General features: G+C 40.6%; 1 protein-coding gene and 1 long non-coding RNA gene across 7 annotated transcripts in view; one reads left to right on the top strand and one right to left on the bottom strand.

The window, feature by feature from the left end:
- LOC145552308 (uncharacterized) overlaps window positions 1–11,241 on the bottom strand; it is a 30,217-nt gene extending 18,976 nt beyond the window's left edge. For all 6 annotated transcript variants that reach the window (XR_014088306.1, XR_014088308.1, XR_014088312.1 and 3 more), the window contains exon 1: window positions 10,294–11,241. Coding sequence is in view for 1 of the 6 variants with exons in the window: in XM_081609337.1 (XP_081465463.1) it covers window positions 10,294–10,502 (209 nt within the window). In the remaining 5 variants the exon portion in view is untranslated. The remainder of the gene's footprint in view (window positions 1–10,293) is intronic.
- Window positions 11,242–11,348: 107 nt separating this feature from the next.
- LOC103468649 (uncharacterized) lies at window positions 11,349–15,688 on the top strand. The gene is made up of 2 exons (XR_534238.3): window positions 11,349–12,230; window positions 13,475–15,688. It is a non-coding gene; the product is annotated as an uncharacterized LOC103468649 (long non-coding RNA).
- Window positions 15,689–16,114: the final 426 nt, after the last annotated feature.

Here is a 16,114-nt window from a genome sequence, read left to right as displayed (position 1 = left end):
AGTAGATTTTTGCTCTTCTAATAAATCTGTGAAATTAAATCACTAGGCACGACTTGAGCAAGGATTCACTCACTCGTTTTATCAGGCAGTTTGTGGCTTTGTGTTCACCATTAAGAGACTAAATTGTTTTAACTTTGAACACTTATCAGGCTTGTGCAATATTTTAAGCTAAGAAGCCACCGAATAGTGCAGTCAGTGCTACTGATGTGACATAAAAAGTCCTATTTATACAACGCAAAAAAAGCCCCAGACAGCCGAAAATAGTGTATACCACATACATATGAATATTTGACATGTAAATGTATGCGTTGGTGTTTCTGAATCATCCAGTCAGAGAACCACAAACTCATGACACGAGGAAGTTCAAAGAAAGCTGTTGAGGCCTTCCTGTCACAATCCTGTTCCCATCACTCTGACCCCAACATGAAAAATGCTCCTAATTTAACATTCACACATATGCACACGCACGCACACAGGCAATGTGTTTGTGCCTGTATCATTTGCAAAGACTGCAAGGATGCAAAACTATGCGGATTCTATCTAATCACTGGTGATACATCAAGGCCCCAGAAAGAAAAAAATCAGAAGCAGCAACTGATGTTTTTCCAGTAGCTTGGATAACTTTAAGAGAAGCAGAAACCTTCTCTTCTACATTAGAAGAAGGTCTGGGGAAATATGGGGTTTCCCATCTTTTTTGTAATATCTTCAGAGACAAACTTGGCACAGAGATCCTTTTGAATTTGCGGGACGTCAGCTCGGACAGTGATGAAAGAACTGTGGAAAACATCAGTGTGGCCATGATGTTCTGCTGTGTCTCTGATTAGATTAAAATCGTTAGTTGGATATCTTGGTAAAAACAAATGTGCCACTGAGGTCTTTGAACACAGGACAGGCAGTACAGACAGAAAATTACTGTGAGGGGAGTATTACTGCCAAACTGAAAACCACTGCAACAGTGGTCCCATGAACTGATCGACTTTTTTGAGTTTTTAGATAGGAACTTGTGTTTGATCGTTTCATGATCCGCATTCCAGTACAGCGGGGGGCAGCACCAAGAAGCAGGATCAGTATCTTAACAGGATAAGATTTGAGCCTTCAGCGTTCTGATGTTTCACTATAGAAACTTTGAACCTTTAAGGCGAGAAAAAAAAACCTGACAACCTTTCAGCTGCCTTTATAAAGAAATAGAAAAAGATTCAGTAGTAAGAGGCTGTTATAAATAAAATCGCACCGCTGAGCTCATATTCATAGCTAGATTATGGTAATCACGACGCAAATAAAAAGTTATTTTGGCAACATTTCAGAGTCTGATCAAAACATGAGCTCAGGTATTCAGGGCAAGTTCAAAATTGTTTCAATTATATTGACTAATTTATTTAAGAAACAGCATGGAAACTATACACAAACATAACAAAATATATTTATATTTGGCTTATGAAGGGCTGCGCATCTCCTTTTCCTAAATGGCATGACCTTTTGTTTCCTTTTGAAAAATAAAACGAAATGGACTTTTTTTGCAATTTGTCATATTTTGTGCTTTGTCATATTTATACACCATGAGAAAAAGAAAATCATAGATCATGATTACACGTTTCTGAACACTGATCTTCTTTAAAAAAAAAAAAAGTGTAAAAATGCAAAACATTGTGGTTTTGCAATTGAGTTTCAGTCATTTGTCATTCTGTATGGAGCTCAAAAAATCGATGTTCTTTAAGACAAATGTAGTTAATTACAATCAAACAAATGACTGTTTCCTTCTCAAAAATCTCAGAAGCCAACGTCTGAAGAGATGCAGCTCTTGGCCACATTTACAACCACACAAAAACCCACTCTGAAAAAAGCCTGCCACAGCTAACCACAGCCCACTGGTAGACCTCTCAGCTCAAACAAAATGCAGCAGAGAGGATATTGCGGAGAGTAAAAATGGCCTCCTTGTCATTTTGACTCATGAAGAGGTTGAATGGATAAAGCACTCAGCGCCTCAGGTTTGTTTGGTGAGCTTTGGCTGCCGATCCACTTCTTTGGCAAGCAGCGCTCTGCCAAAACAAAGACTTGCTTTTCCTCGCCCTTTTTATACAAACCCACTTCTTTCACTCGCTGGCATGAGTGTATCTGAAGCATCAAACGCACATCTGCCAATTGCCCTGCGGAGATCACGGTTTCCCAATATTGGGACACACAAACGCCGAGCCGAGCGCTGCCTTCGACTGGTTTTGCAATGCAAAGAGACAGTGTCACTGGGAGCTGCCAAAATGCACTGTTGGCAACAAACAGCTAGAAAACAACTGGAAAATGCCCCTCACTGCAGGTGGACAAAAAAAAAAAAAAAAGAAACAAGGTTGAAAACAGGATCAGCCCAAGTGGAGGAGCAGCTGAAAACTGTAACTGTAACTGTAACTTTGTGCTGCAGCGAAGAGTCTTTAAACAACACAACCGGCAGCACTCTTTGGGTAGGCCCACTGTTTTCTTATTCAAACACAATCACAAAGATAAACAGCTGAAGATGCAGCACGGCTGGGCTGAAATGAATCCGTAAGAGTGCAGAAAACCTGTGACCTGCTCTACAGCAAACAAACAACAAGAGGTCTGGCTAAGGGCACTTGTGTCTCACATGATCTTGTACACAGCTACGACCCTGTGAAGCTGCAGATCTCATTCTGATCCGAGTGTGAAAGACAAAGACAAAACCCCCTTCCTCCTTTTTCTCCTCCTCCTCTTTTTCCTCCTCCTCCTCCTCCTCCTCCAGTTCAAGTCATGTGTAGCATTTATTTTTGACCTTTCCATGCATTTTTCAGATCTTCTCCACTGCAATCTGTCTCTCGGGGCGTTTATTTTATGAGGCCTGAAAACAAATAAGTGGATCTTTACAATAACTTGCTTTTAAACCATTGATGCACGTCCAGGAATGCTTTCGCGAGTGGGGATGGTGGTAATGTCTGGAAGGGTTGCAGGGAAACATCTGTGTCTCCGTACCATCAAAAGGATTCAGCAGTGGGAGCCGGAAATCACTTTTAGCACCACAAGCTAAAACAAATGGACCAAAAGATATTAAATGCAAATGCTACATTTTTTGTCTGTTGGTTTTTCTTAGCCTTACATGCAATTATACAGAGCAACCTGTGTGCTTCTGGTAATCCTGACTACTAAATTTAGAATACAGTTCAGTGTTAATGGCATCATAGTCTTTTTTCTGGCAATTAAAAGTGGGATTTTCCTTCATTGGAGAGCTTTATTCTGGATGTACACCTAAAACATAAAATGAGTTGTTAGCCTAGCAATAACACCTTACTCAGCTGCTAGTAGGTTTGCCAAGCATTTCATGAAATACAGAATTGTTCCTTATTTTAAACTTATAAGAGCTATTCCATGTTAAATAGACTCTGAATGCACTTTAGTCAAACTTTTGAACTGTCTGCAAATGCAGCAATAGATGGCGATGATACAGGAAAGCCACGGCTCAATCTGAATAGCAAATCCGTCAGTGATAGCAGACTGTGACTCCTGCAGTCCTGAGTGGTGCTAACTGTCAGCGTTGTTAGAATTTGCCTCAAAACAGCATGGCATTTCGAGAAAAGTACAAGCCTAGCTGGCAGGTAAAAACGAGGAAGGCCAGGAAATTACACACGGCAAGTTCTGATGGCTTTATTTACACGTGGAGGAATCGGTGATGTCAAAACCCCGAGGTGGAGAGAAAGGCAGTGAAGACACCGACCAAGAGCGAGGCTGGTCTGTGCCCTTGAGGATTTTCTTACAGCAAAGAAAAAGTCCCGACAACTGCACCACCACGCAGCCTTGTAAGATGATGCTCAGTGTTACCCACTTCACCTGTCAGTGCTATTCTTGTTTGCGTGGCTCTTTAGCTAATTTAAATAAGAATTTATAACTGAATCTTAAAATAAGCGATTGCATTCCCCTCCTCATTGATGTCTGGTTAATCATGAGTCGGCCGTCACTATCTGCTGAAAGCAGGTCAGGGGGGTATAACAGGAGGGATCCACTCTGGGGAAGGTCTGCTCCAGTTTTTCTCGTTGTCTAGCTTTTGTCTGCAGTGTTTGCTCTGGATTTCAGTGGTTTTCCTCTTGGAGCCCTGTCAGCCCACACCCTAATGGAAACTGTTAGAACTGGGAGGGTGTCGGCACTTCTAAGAGGAGGGTATGAGCTGGTGCTGTGGGTGTGCCCATTTCACCTGTTGAGTCAAGCCAAAGAGGAATACTGATCCCCATTTTTGCAGAATATGCATATTTAACAATAGATGCGTAGTAGATCTAAATTGTTGCACAACTATGGTTTTTTTATGTCCTGCATAGAGATTTATACATGAGAACCAAAGGGGTGCATTATGTTGAAGCCTTCCTGTTGATTTTATCCCCTTTTGTCATGCACAAATCGACTGATGCCTTATTCTGCACCACTTTTACACCAAAGACTTCTACTGATTCAGCTGTTGAATCCAAAGCAGACAAAGAGAAGACAGTGTGGATGTCATGTGGGTAGTCCTTTTTGTCCATATTTACTGTCTTGTCATCACTCTGCACGGCTTTATCGTCTGTAAGCTCACTGTAAAGGCTCATTCATCACTTCTAAGATGGATTTACACAGACGTGACAATGTAAGCTGAAGGGTAAAAGAAAAGAAGCCTTAAAATGTCACTCCGCACCAGGTAGACATATTTGTAAAGTCATTTTCATTTCTTCTTTTCTCAATTTTCTCTGGTTATGTATTTTTGTCAGCTTTGCCTAATTAAAAGAAGGAGGGCCACATCAACTTGACATAATTTACCCTCCTGATCGCAAGAAGATGGTGAATAAAGTTAAACTCATGCTTAACGATCTTGCATAGATAATGCCCCTCTTTCTCTGTTTGAACCAGGAACTGGGCCAGTGTGACCTCCCACGCCCTGCCGGTTCAAGTAATGACAATAACTGCCCTATTCCAACGGGTTAAACCAAAGTCCCCACATCTCTAAGTACCACTATAAAGCTAAACCCATGCTTATCAAGAGATCCACAGTTGCAAACCCAATGTTTCTGTCAAATATCAATGCAGTATTTCCTGCTTATCCTCATCAGTCACAAGAGATGGAACGTTTGTGGGGAATTTCGTGTGACTCAACGCAGCTGGAGCGCATTTCAGCCTTGCCAAAGAATTCATTTATCAATGTTTGTGCCTTATGATTTTCCATTGCCCCCAAGCTGGAACGGACCCTGCTTTTATGAAAGAAGTTAAAACGCCATCCCCAGAGCCCCCACCGGTCCACAGTGTCGAGCTGGAACCTCGGGGACTGATGGCGGTTGAGCGGCAGCCTTGGGGGAAGCACATTGCCTGTCCTGTGATAGCCATATGAGATTCCACATGCTCTGATGAGTAATTCCTCCCTCCCCTCTCCATCGCCATGTGGTTCGTGGCCCTGAGTCATCATCCACACTTTCCCTTACACCCTCTCCCCTTGTCTGTGAAGAGGATTCTTCCTTCCTCCAGCAGCAGCCGTTTCTGCAGGGAAACTCAACCGAATACGCTCCCTGTGATGACTCATTCACCAATATCGAGACCTCCATACCAGCCACTCTCCAGCCATGACTGTCCAGCATGCCACACCCAAGTCTGGAGTCCCTTAAAGGCCTGCTTGCCTCTCAGTCTTTCCCTCCGCTCTGTCTGTTTCCTTGTCATCATCCTGCCTGTTTGTTTCTCTCTTTATGCATAGCTGATGCGCTGTCAATCTGTTCGCCCTGCATTTCTACATTGTTCTACTCTAAAACAGCATTTAGCCTATTTTTCTTTTTCTTTTAGAATAACAACTGCTCTTCCTTTCTGTCTCTGTCTTGGAGCGTCTCCCTTGGTACTTTGTGGCAATGTCAAAACACAGAAGGACACAGCGTGTCGGCTTCCCCGTCTGCATATTAATACTAAACTGGGGCGACTTCGGCAGATGCATAACGACAACACAAGTCAACACACTGCCAGAGAGAAACGTTTCCACAATTTGTAGAGGAATGCTGGTCATTCTGCCTCCTCCTCCCCCTTGACAATATCGCAAACTTTTGCAACCCCAAGCTTATCTTCACTGACATTTAAGCAAAAGTTTGATTCCCTCTTCACATGTGTTACTCTGTGACTTTTATGATTAGTTCAAAATCTCCGAGTGTGATGTCAGGTCAGTGACCCGATCAAAACTACCCAATTGCTTCTTGGCCAGCAGCGCAACATGTCCCTACATGTTGCTCTGAGATCCTCGACATGTTGCAACAGGAGCCTTGTTGACCATTGCAAGAGCAATAAGGATTTTTAGGGGCATTATGACTGGGTTAATAAAACACAGCTGCCCCTAAAAGTCCCTCACTTTTCTTGCTGCCTTTTTTCTTTTTTCCCCCCTCTCTCTCCCTGCCTAACCTAGAATTTGTCTCTCATTCCAAACGTTTGAGATCAAACAGCAACGCTTGTCGGGTTGTCAAACATGATTTTGAGCATAACTGATGTCTGTTCAGTCGAAGCAGAGGAAAGTGACCACAACCTGTGGAGTTTGACCTTTTCGAAAAGGTTGGCTCACGTATATCTGTAGTAAAACAACTTGGATTGCTTTCCAGCCTTTGTGAATTGCATATTTATAATGGCAGAGTTTTATTGGAATTTGCAGTGACGTTTTTAAAAGGGGAGTTGAACGAGTTCAGAGCAGAATTTCCAAGAAGTAACGCTCCGTGTGATTTCACGGTGGAAGTAAACACACAATCCCTCCACATGCGTTCTATGCAATGCTACACATGTCGGCTTTTAACAAACAGGCTCTCTGACCCACACTGGACTACTTAAAGCAGGTCTGAAATGCTCCAAAGCTGGTAGTGTGAGAATATGATCGAATGGAGATGGGAAAAAGCAGCACTGTACAAGTACAACAGAGGCAAGTGGCGAGATGAGTCCGTTTGGGCCTTTTAAACAATATGAAAATGCCACTGAGAGCAGCTTGGCAGGCAGCAGCAGGAGCCAGCACTGCTTAATATCACAATTTTAATCAGCGGACTTGGTGACTATCCCAGAGCTCCCTGCAGCCGTGCTGCTTTATTCAAACCAGGCGGCAAGCCTCCCTCTCTCAGGCCCTCGGCTCTCGCACTCGCGAAGACTTGCAGCATATATGGACAGCTCCTGGCTGCACTCTTTTATTTATTTATACCTCTAAACTGCATTCTGCGACGTGTCGCTGAGTTTTTATGGACCTACATCGGAGGCAGCGGAGGATTGTGGGGCTCTGACAATTGTTTTAAAATCTGCTCCACGGGCAGCAGAGAAATAGTGCAAAATGTGGCACCGGCGTATCACTGTTAATAAGCATTAGGATGTTGCTGACAGTGTTGAGGAATCCAATTAGAACCAGAGTCAACTTTCCATAAACTCCAGTCCACAGCAACTTCTTATAGACTCAAGAAGTAATAGCAGGCTTGTAAAAACAAATGACCTGCCACTGATGTGTTATGCATCACCTAAAATAACCTGTGGTGATTAGTATTAACAGGTCAATAAATAAAAGCTGACACATCCCTGCTTTTGTGCTGTCAGTGAGGCGGGGGTCCTGTTTCATTTGCACGGCTGTTTTAGGTGGGCTGTAAAAATGCCTGCGCCCGCCTTGTGTTTTTAAAAATAAGAATCTCGTACTTCAGCGAATGTCTCACCTATGTGTCACTGGCAGCATGTAGATGCCACCCTAGCCTTGAGCTCTATTAATTACATAAAGCATCTAGTGTCAGGATGCTGAATTCATTAGCATGGTATGCGCGGCATGCCGGGGTCAGGACAGATATAGAAACAAGCCTCCGAAGCAGACCTCTTCTCCCCTCCTTGACAGGCTTGTTCAACATAACAGTTAGTGACACTTTGTGATTTCTCACAATCTGACCTCTGCTTTTTTTATTTATTTTTTTTATTGCTACAGCTGTGTATGTTCAACTTTGTTATATTAAGTTGCTTTTACTCAATCTTGAACTGATCTGATCATGAACAGGCTCCAAATTTTCATTCGTCACGTCTCTGAATTAATCACAGTCAGAATTATCAGGTTTAGGTTTTCTTACATGGCCAGAGTAATCAACTTAAGGTAACTACTGAAACATAATTGTTCTTTTAAGCAACCAATCAAGTGCTGTACAGATAAATGGTGGCGAGCAATGTCACTTTTTGGCATGATTTGGCATTTGTAAATCGCTATGTTCACTAGAAAGGACATCTGCTTTGGGCATGTGACACTTTTGTAACTTCAGATAAAAAGTCTACTTTGATTAAAAATAAAAAATAAATACAAAAAATCTTTACAGCCTCTCCAGTTTGATTGGAGTTTGAAATTGTTAATTTTGCATAAATAGAGCACCCACCTCTGCTTCGACATTTAAACTGACTGTGTGTGCGTGTGTGTGTGTGTGTGTGTGTGCGTGTGTGTGTGTGTATATATATATATATATATATATATATATATATATATATATATATATATATATATATATATATATATATATATATATACAAGCATATTTCCGGTTTTCTTTGAAGCATACTGATTAGCCTACTGATTCCACAGACCATGACAAATTAAAGGATAAGGGTGTGCGCCACATGTCTTTCGATTGAAAAAAAGACATAAGTATGCCCACATTTTATGTCCCTAATTCTTATCAGACTTTTATTAAATTTTTAAAAAGTGATAGCCATCAGCTAATTCTTAGATCAGGGGTCTGCAACCTGCGGCTCCAGAGCCACGTGTGGCTCTCTGGCCAAGTCACTGAGGTCAAAGAAATGCCTTTGATTATTAATGCAATAAGAAAAAAGGACATTTTAGGAGGTTTTTGTTTGTTTTTTTTTTTCAAATTTCTACAACAGGTATTTAAAAGTAACTAGCTTCAAACTATCTTACCTAAATTTCTTTATTTTTCAGATTTAAAGAAAAGACTTGACTCAATCTACATTTTTTTTGTAAAAGATCTTTCATTTTGCTCTAAAATCTGAAAATTAAAAAAAAATGTTTAATTTTTCCTTGTTAATAAAATAAAACGTATCTAATAAATATTTAGAAAATTGTTTTTTGAGGCTCTAGTTTTATTTCTAGGTGAGTTTTAGGCTGCAACAGTGGGAGCAAAAGTGGCTCTTTGACTAGAAAATGTCTTAGAACAATAAAATGCAGAGAGTTCTTAATTATTTACGTTACATTTTCACAACATTCTTCTGACTATAAGTAAAAGTATTATTTTGGAGTGGCACAGCCAGAACTATGACTTGAACCAAGAGTTTGTGGTGGGAGCAAGGAGGCGTAACGGCAAGGAGGTGTTCCAGACTTGAAACTAACCTTCAAAGATAAATTGTAAAAAAAATACTAGTGGAAACATGCAAAAAGCTAGTCAGAAATTATAAGATGGTCTGATCGATATAATTTAAATAAATATTTATTTTATTGTTTATTGAGAAAAGTTTAAAGAATTTTCAACACGTTGATTTTTAATTAAAATGTTTTAAAAAATCGCTAAGTTATATAGATATTGATGTACTGTTTTCCTATTTTTTTTTTTTGCATGAAACAAATTTTACATGTAAATCTGACATAAGCATAAACTGTTTTTCGATAAAATACATATTATGTTTATTTAAAAATAATCCTTACAAGTAAAACATTAAAATATCGAGACTAAGCCACCCAAATATAGTAATGGTTGGTGTTATGTTGGAGTAAATATAAATATAAATATGATTTATTTTTAAATGGCCATGTGTTTTTATTTTTTATTTTTTTTATAACGTGATTTGGTGAACATGGGAATCAGTAAAAATCGGCATATCAGACCTCAAAGAGAAGAGGATTTTTTTTTAGGCCAGAAAAAGCCTTATGTGTTTATTTATACATATGTATATGCAGTTATATTACTGCATATATGTATGCAATAATTTATGTGCTGGAGTACAAATAAAGTTTAAATTGTATTAAGGCGGGTTTTAAGGTATGCTGCATCTGTTCCCAGCTTCTTTCTCTCTCCCTCTTTGTTTTCTTTTTTTTTTTCTATATATAAATTCGTACCAGAGGAGTTTTGTCTTGGTCATGGTGGGCTTATGAGCCAGAAACTGGGACTTTGTAGGCCAGTTGAATGAAGTGAGGACTCACCTTGCCCGCAAAGACCCAGCCTCTGACCCACACCTTCAGCAGCCCCGTGGATCAAACTCCAACAGGTTTAATCCTGAACCCGCATGACTTCCCATCGAATCCAGAGACATGAGCTGATCCGTGCATGCCCACTGTCAAGTGCTGCCTGTCGGTGTGTATGCGGTTACCTGCGCTCCGGACAGGTGTCAGCATCCCGCAGCCAATGGCGGGGGTGTGGGGGGGCGTCTGGGTGGATGTGCGGCTGCCTGACTCCCTGTCTGTCTGCCTGCTTGCTGTTGATCGCGTCTTTGTAAGCGAAGTTTAACTTCACCGTCCAGCCCCAGCTCCGGCGCCACCGCCGCCCAACTAATATATGATCACTTGGTGTTGCACGCATCCCAAATTTGTGCAAGAATATTCCTTTTGGGGGTGGAGAGGTGGGGAGGGGGGGGGGACGAATTGTCTTTAGGGAAAAGTCGGACTGTCCAACCCCTGGCCCATCTTCCTCCCTCTGTCCAGGGAGGAAAAAAAAAAAAAAAACATGCAACAGTGTCGCGCCTTGTGCCAGTCACCCATCTCCTGCCCTCCCTCCCTTTTAGAAAGGAAAAAAAAAAACCGTCTGCGTCTCCTCGCCGTGAGATTCCCTGTGCGCACCCAGTCCACTCATCCAGTTCTGGAACGATGGAGGGAAAGGGGAAAGGGCAGCTTGTTGCTGCTACTGCTACTACTGCCATGTTACAGCTTCGAAAAATCCGAGCAGGATATTCCCAAACAGCTGGAAGGAGGTGATATATGGTGCTGCGCCCTCACGCTGGCTGGGCCCTCCCCAAAATGGACCGGTACTGTGCGCTAACCTGGTTATTTTCAGCGCGTCACTGGCTCGCGTCCAATTATAGGTTTCCGTCCGGGGGCGCAGTAGTTGTCCTGAAAGAGGACTTGAAAACGGATCAAGAGCTCTAGACAGAGAAATGTCCGAGCATGTGCCTCTCAGCTGCACATATTCCTGCGGCGCGCTGACTCTCCCCTGTACGCGGGCCACCCAGGCCCGGGGCTGAACTCCGCCGCCGGTCCTCCTTAGCACGTCGCCTCCGGGGCGACTCGTCTGCGCCTCTCTCAAGGTGTTCCCCCCTTTTTATCGTTTCTGACTGTGTACATCCCGGGTTCATCACACCTCTCCCGTTATCTCCACTCACCAGCAACATGTTGGTGCACAGCGACCTCTGGCGACACTGACTACGTAATTACTTTGATTACTTGCAAGCAGCTGGTAACTGTAGTGAGTGATTTACGCATTCGATCTCTTACAGGATAGTTTGGCTCCAAAAAGTGGAAAAATGTGAAATTTTAAAAATGTCATCTCAAGAACTCTCTGTGACGATAAAGTATCCAGTGATAATATTGAGAACAATTACGCTAATAAAGCTGTTAAGGTCAATAATGGGTCAATTAGGACACGTGAGATACTGGGCCCAGTCTCCATTCAAGCTTAATGTTTGGGGCTTTGTTCCTATACAATACACTAAATCATAATTATTTTTGCATTTCGCTTTATTTTGCTTACATGCAGCTTTTATCAGTTTATTGTAATTCGTACCGTTTCAATTATAACTTTCATTTACCCTTGCGTATGATTTTATTTTATTTTATTTTATTTTATTTTATTTTATTTTATTTTATTTTATTTTATTTTATTTTATTTTATTTTATTTTGACATCTTATTCAAGGCTCTCCGAATCAGATTTTCTGTTTTGTCATCTCACATGGCTTCAGTCAGGTGCTTCACATAACGAGGTCGTTTGCTTCAAAATAAAAGCACTTTCATGTCTGGCCCTTTAAAGATAAAAATGGATTGACAAAACAGACTGAGTTTTCACTTTGGTTACTCCTGCGTCTCAAAATACTTCACAACAGCGGCCTGTTGCTGTCGCTTTGCCGTAAAACGCTTGTGCCAGGTGGGCTTTTATCGTGAAAACCCTGCCCGGAAACGAGACGTGCTGTCGACGTGAGCTTTATTGTAGAATAGCAATGTCAGACTTTGTGTCTAACGGGGACACCCCGGCTTCTTATAAACAGAATAACTCAGCACCAAAGGGGCGGATGTTGACCTCCGTCTGAACCGTGTGGGTGAGTTTCACTTCATAAACTTCCCCTCGTCTTCCAGGGCTCAGCTGGGTCCGAGCAGTGTACGTCACACTCCCATCGCCTTGTTGCTGATGTCCTGAAAGTTGGGACGCAGTGGAGATTCAGACCTGACATGTTGACGCTTTCTGAGCATGATAAAAGAAAAAAAAAAAAAAAAAAGGCCAGGTGATGAGAACGGCATCAGGTTTACTGATGACGTCACCATGTCATTAGTAGACCTGTGTTGTGTTGAATGAATCACTGAGGAATGGACAGAGCCTGCATGTATAGAGATAAACAGCTGTTCCTGTTAGTTTTAACTGGTGGACAAACTGTCCTGGTGACAACTGTGTATATATAGAAGCCACAATGTGTTAATCATTGTTTTTACAGTGATGTCATACTGATTGGCTTGCTGTCAAATTGTATTTTGTGTAGTCAAACCACAAACTACAGTGATGTCATTGCTTAGCGTAGAGCACAAATTACCTTTTTCTTTTGTGTTTTTTGTTTTTCTTACAAATACAAATCAGAAACATATGAAAAACATTTGTATCCATTACCTTGTAGCCCCTGATTAAAACTGGGTGTCCAATTGCTGCAAGTTGGTAAAGTTCATCTGTGCATTTAATGTCAGTATAAAGCAGTTTTGTGAAGGCCTACCTATATATATTTTTATTTTTATTTTTTTATTTTGATAAAAATTAATGAACAGCATCATGAAAACCAAGGAACACAGCACAGAGATAAGAGATAATCTACTAATGAATCTAAAAGTGGAAAGACTGGCCCCACTGCAACACCACCAAGACATGACCGTACACCTGAAACGACGAGCTGGTCAACGAGAGCATTAATCAGAGAAGCAGCCAAGAGGTCTAACATTGGAAGAGCTGCAGAGATTTACAGCTCAGGTGGGAAAATATGTTGCTATTCAGGTGTTATTAGAAGTGGCGAGAAGGAAGGTTCTTTTGAAAGAGCCTCAAGAAATCCTACTTGCAGTTTACTACAAGCAAAGGGTAAACAGCAAATGTGGAAAGAGGCACTCTGTTTAGATAGGAAGACCTACAACAGAGCCTGTGACATTATATGTAACAAAAATAGAAAAAAAAAAAAAACTATTAAATAATGTATTTTTGTGATTACCTATTAAACTGGTTGCATTTAGTCCAAACTGGTTGGTGAATGTGAAGTTTAGTTCTCAGCCCACACGCTGCAGTGAGTGTCGCCCTCTCCTCTCCCCGCAGAGCAGGGGAGACCAGCAGCCAATGAGGCGGCAGGTCGGCCGCAGGCGGCACTCTCGATGGTCTCCCCCACCATGAAGGCGGTGGTGGATGCCGTGTGGGCAGTGTGGAGCATCGGCGCCTCCATCTATGACTACATCCACACCAACGCCATGGAGGAGCGCATCCACGCCCTGGAGAACGTCATAACCATCCATCAGTGTGTGATCGGGCTGCTGACTGCCGGCGTGCTGGCTCTCTTCACCTACATCCTCCTCAAGAAGCTCTGACCCGATGACCTGAAGAGGAAGACTGATGCCGAGTGTGAGAAAGGAGAGCATTCTGGGATACTTGTAGTTTTTCCGCGATGAAAGAAAACAGGCACGTCTGCACAGTTTGCTACGTTGGAAGGAGAGAACTGTGTAAAATAATACCATCCACATTGGAAGCTGCTTTTTTATTGTGTCATCATCTCTGCAGGATTTTTAAGAGCAGTCGTTGATTTTTCACTGTCCTGATCTTTTTTTTTTCCTTTTTGAAGGTCTGACAGGATTGTTCATTTTGATTTAATAATGCTCTGTTAATTTACAGGGTAAAGACACTCAGTATACTGTCCTTAAATTTAGCCTTAATTGAATTCCTATAAAAATAAAAGCATTTACACTGTTGACTAACATACATCCAACACATATTTCTCAGGTAATATAAGGAAACTCTCCAGCATCCAAAGGAAATGTCACTCGATTTCTTTACATTCTTTTAAAGACGGCTGTTGCTTTTCACTCGCTGTTCCTGTCAACAAGAAGTTCAGTCAGCATCATGGGAAATATAACATTTAAGAGTATAGATGTCTTCTGACAAGTTTAGTTTATAGTTGCATTTAGTAACTTAAATAATGATAAAAATCAGTTATTATTCTTAAATATAGTTGTAATAACAAATTCGGGTTTAGGATGTTTTTTTTATTTATTTTTTATTCATTTTTCCATGGAATAACTATTGAATTTCCTTAACAGAATGAAAAAGTACCAGTGATAGATTTTTTTTTGCCATTATGTTGGAAATGTGATTTATTAATTTGTTTTTTTTTCCTTTTTACATTATTTTTCACAATTGACACCCCACAGAGGAAAACACATGTATCCTCTTTTGGAAAATGAGTTATTTCAAAATTGACATTCTCTATGAAAGATATTTATCAGAATTTACAGTTTGTCTTTTTTTTTTCAAAAGGTCAGGTAACATTTGCGTCTCGTAGCATTTTATTTAGTTGCACTGAGGAGAAAAAATAAGTTTTGGACTGTAAAAGTTTTAATCCCCTGATATGTTTTTGTTTAACCCAATTTTTACATTTATTCTGTTGTGGTCAGGAACATGTTGCTCCATCAGAGTTTAAGAGACTTTACAGTTGGTTAGTGTGTTTCATATTAAGATCAAATGGGTGGTTAATGGATTTTAACAGGAGTTTCTGTGATAGACCAGCACAATGTAGTGAAAATTGTGAAGTGGAAAGAAGGAAGTAAAGGGTTCCAAGTTTTTTCACTAAGATCTTCATCGTCCTCCACCTGCCCCAGCTGAACAACAGCAGCCCACAGCATGACGCTGCTCTGACCCGTTCATGCCATTATGATGATGTGCAGTTCAGTGTTTTTTTTATGTCTCATACTTTTAAGTTTTTGTAACATTCTGGACATTTGAGTGTCGGGTCATTTTGCTACTTTTGTTGCATCTGGACTAATTTGGGTCAGCTGTATTTCAAAATGTAAAGTTTTCCGGACTGCCATTTGGTGTCTGGTTGTTTTGTTACCCGAGCTGAGGCACCAAGTGACTCCCACGACCATAACCCTAATGAAGAGTTACGATACCTGCTAATTTCAGTCACTAATGGAGGCTGTTGGTTGTACTGGGTTTTATGTATTCGTAGTAAAGGGGGCATTGATGTTCATTTTGAGAACCTACTTCCACTTTATAATTGTGCTCTATTTTGTGGTGGTCCACCACTTAAAATGTTTTGAAATTTGAAGTTTTAAACTAAGTACTTTTACACATTAACTGAATGCATTTTCTACTTGCTCTTATATGTTATGTTGCATAGAATATGAAGATCTATTTTGATTTTTTTCCCCCATAAACATTGTATACCTCATAACCAAGACTTTAGGTGCCACTGCAGTAAAAATAAGCCACTAATTGTAAGTGTCCTTAAAATCTGTAATTAAATATGGAGGTTTATTGCCATTTTAATGTTTCATATAGGTTTGCTTTATACTTTTAAACAGTTTCAGAATTTTTTATTTTTTACATTGAAAGTTTGCAACTTCTATGACAATATTTATAGTGAAGGCAAACACTGGATTTATGTGCTGGTATTTTAGAGGGATCAGAAAACGCAGTCAGATTAAACTTTTTTTTTTTAATATAACAGCCTTAAAATTGGTATTGTAAAAAGAAAAAGAAATGTAGAATTCACAGAACCAAATGAATTGCTGACTTCTTAAACTGAAACATGGCTAGAACCCTAAAGAAGAATCAACAGGCTCCTTCATGCTGCACAATTTTCCAAAGTCAAATTTAAAAAGCATATAATTAGTTTACACTTTTGTGTAACTGGTTTCAGAAGTCACTGAAAAAAAAAATGATATAGCAGTGTTGAAAATGACACAA

This window comes from Poecilia reticulata, chromosome 1 (genome assembly GCF_904066995.2).
Source record: "Poecilia reticulata chromosome 1, P_reticulata-male-v2, whole genome shotgun sequence".
NCBI lineage: Eukaryota > Metazoa > Chordata > Actinopteri > Cyprinodontiformes > Poeciliidae > Poecilia > Poecilia reticulata.
The sequence above is the reverse complement of the archived record's forward strand: the minus strand, read 5'-3'. Positions and strand labels throughout refer to the sequence as shown.